The sequence below is a fragment of the Verticillium dahliae genome, genomic scaffold (assembly GCF_000150675.1).
Source record: "Verticillium dahliae VdLs.17 supercont1.20 genomic scaffold, whole genome shotgun sequence".
NCBI lineage: Eukaryota > Fungi > Ascomycota > Sordariomycetes > Glomerellales > Plectosphaerellaceae > Verticillium > Verticillium dahliae.
The window spans coordinates 109,405-111,003 of NW_009276967.1; the positions used below are offsets into that span (position 1 = coordinate 109,405).

The 1,599-nt window shown below is 59.7% G+C and overlaps 1 protein-coding gene across 1 annotated transcript; it reads left to right on the forward strand.

Moving 5' to 3' along the window:
• Positions 1-106: 106 nt before the first annotated feature.
• On the forward strand, positions 107-880 carry VDAG_08331 (uncharacterized protein; the record flags this gene model as incomplete). Its single annotated transcript, XM_009660056.1, has 1 exon — positions 107-880. A coding segment is annotated over one exon (774 nt), but the record flags the coding sequence as incomplete, so codon positions are not given.
• Positions 881-1,599: the final 719 nt, after the last annotated feature.

The following is a 1,599-nucleotide window of genomic DNA, read 5'->3' on the forward strand; positions in this document are numbered from 1 at the left end:
CTTCTGCCCTCCACGGCCCCCTGCCCCCTGCCCCCCTCCCCCCCTCCTTTGCACCTCGTCTATCAGAACTCGCTCATCCCGTGTCTCATTCTTTCTCTCCACCAGCTTCATCCACGGCGGCGCCTGGCGTGATCCACGTAAACTCTACCCGGGCTTTGTTCCCTGTATTCGCTCGCTCCTCGCCTCCGCCAACCCTTCTGGCCCCGGCCTCACCTCTTCCGGCATCCGTGCCTTCGCCAGCATCGACTACCGCCTCTCACCCCACCCCGAATTTCCCCAGGACCCTTCTTCCGTGCCGCCCTCGGAGCTGCGCGAAGCCCGCCACCCCGATCACCTGCTTGACGTGCGCGCCGCTCTCGCTAGTCTACAGGAGCGGTATGCCTTTGGCGACCGCTATGTCCTGATCGGCCATTCTGCCGGTGCCACCATGGCGTATCAGTTGGCCATGGGTGGTGCCGCCATCGGCCTTGGTGCTCCTGCCGCACCTACCCCTAGCGTCATCCTGCCCTCTGCTGTCGTCGGCGTCTCAGGCATCTATGAGTTGCGCAAATTTGTCCAGCGCCACGGTCCCGCCTACGCCGCTTTCGTTGCTGGGGCGTTTGGCGACGACGAGTCGGCCTGGAACGATCGCATACCCGCATGCTACAGCGGCAGCTTCAGCGAGCAGCTCGGGTCCACGCGTGCCTACCTTTCCTGGTCGCCCGGTGACCAGCTCGTCGATGAGACTGAGATTGACCTCATGGCCAAGCGGCTGGGAAAGGATAAGGTTCAGGTCAAAGTCACCAAGGATCTCACTGGCAACCACGATGTTGTATGGGAGGAAGGCACTCAGCTGGCCCATATTATAAAGACTGTCTTGGCCGACCTGGCAGGCCCATGATCCCTACAGGGAATGGTCTGATCTCACATGGATAAGCGGCACGAGCATGAAGGAGCCAGAAGAACCCTGATTGATCGTCGTTCCGACCGTGCCATTCAAAAAGACAATTGACCACACTCATACATGTCGCCTTTTTGCATGAACCTGACAGACACACGCCCGGCCTTTGACCGGCGTCCCTCTCGCCATGTCGGTGACGGGACGATCTAGGCTTGCCCCGGAAGGACTGAGCCCCGCAAGCCCGGGTATTGTTGTTCACTGTCGAAGCCGAGTCGTTGATCCAACCGTCGCTGTGGTTCCTGCACCGAATCACATGCTCTCGTCTCGTGTGGGCCATTTGTCATGAATGGCATAGAGCCAACGAAAACACTGGGCACACAGCCAATACTGAGGCCAAATCAGACGTTGGCGGCGATTGATCAAGCTCAGCCATCCACGCATCTCCCGGCAACGTTGATGCCGCTCCACATGGCCGCTGTGCAATTATCGCAAAGGTTTGATATCAGGGAGCGGCCCACCCCATGGCAAAAAGCTTCCTTTGAGTGTTCCGACGACGAAGGTCTGGGTGCGGAGATCACCGGCAGGGGGTAGTTCGGACAAATCCTAGGATATAGCCCAGATACGGGCCCGGGAGCAAAATGCTCCGTTTGCGACAGTACACGGGCTGTCTCGACGAGCACGTCCCGACCGATCAGCGACTCTGTGTTTTGGGCGCAGCC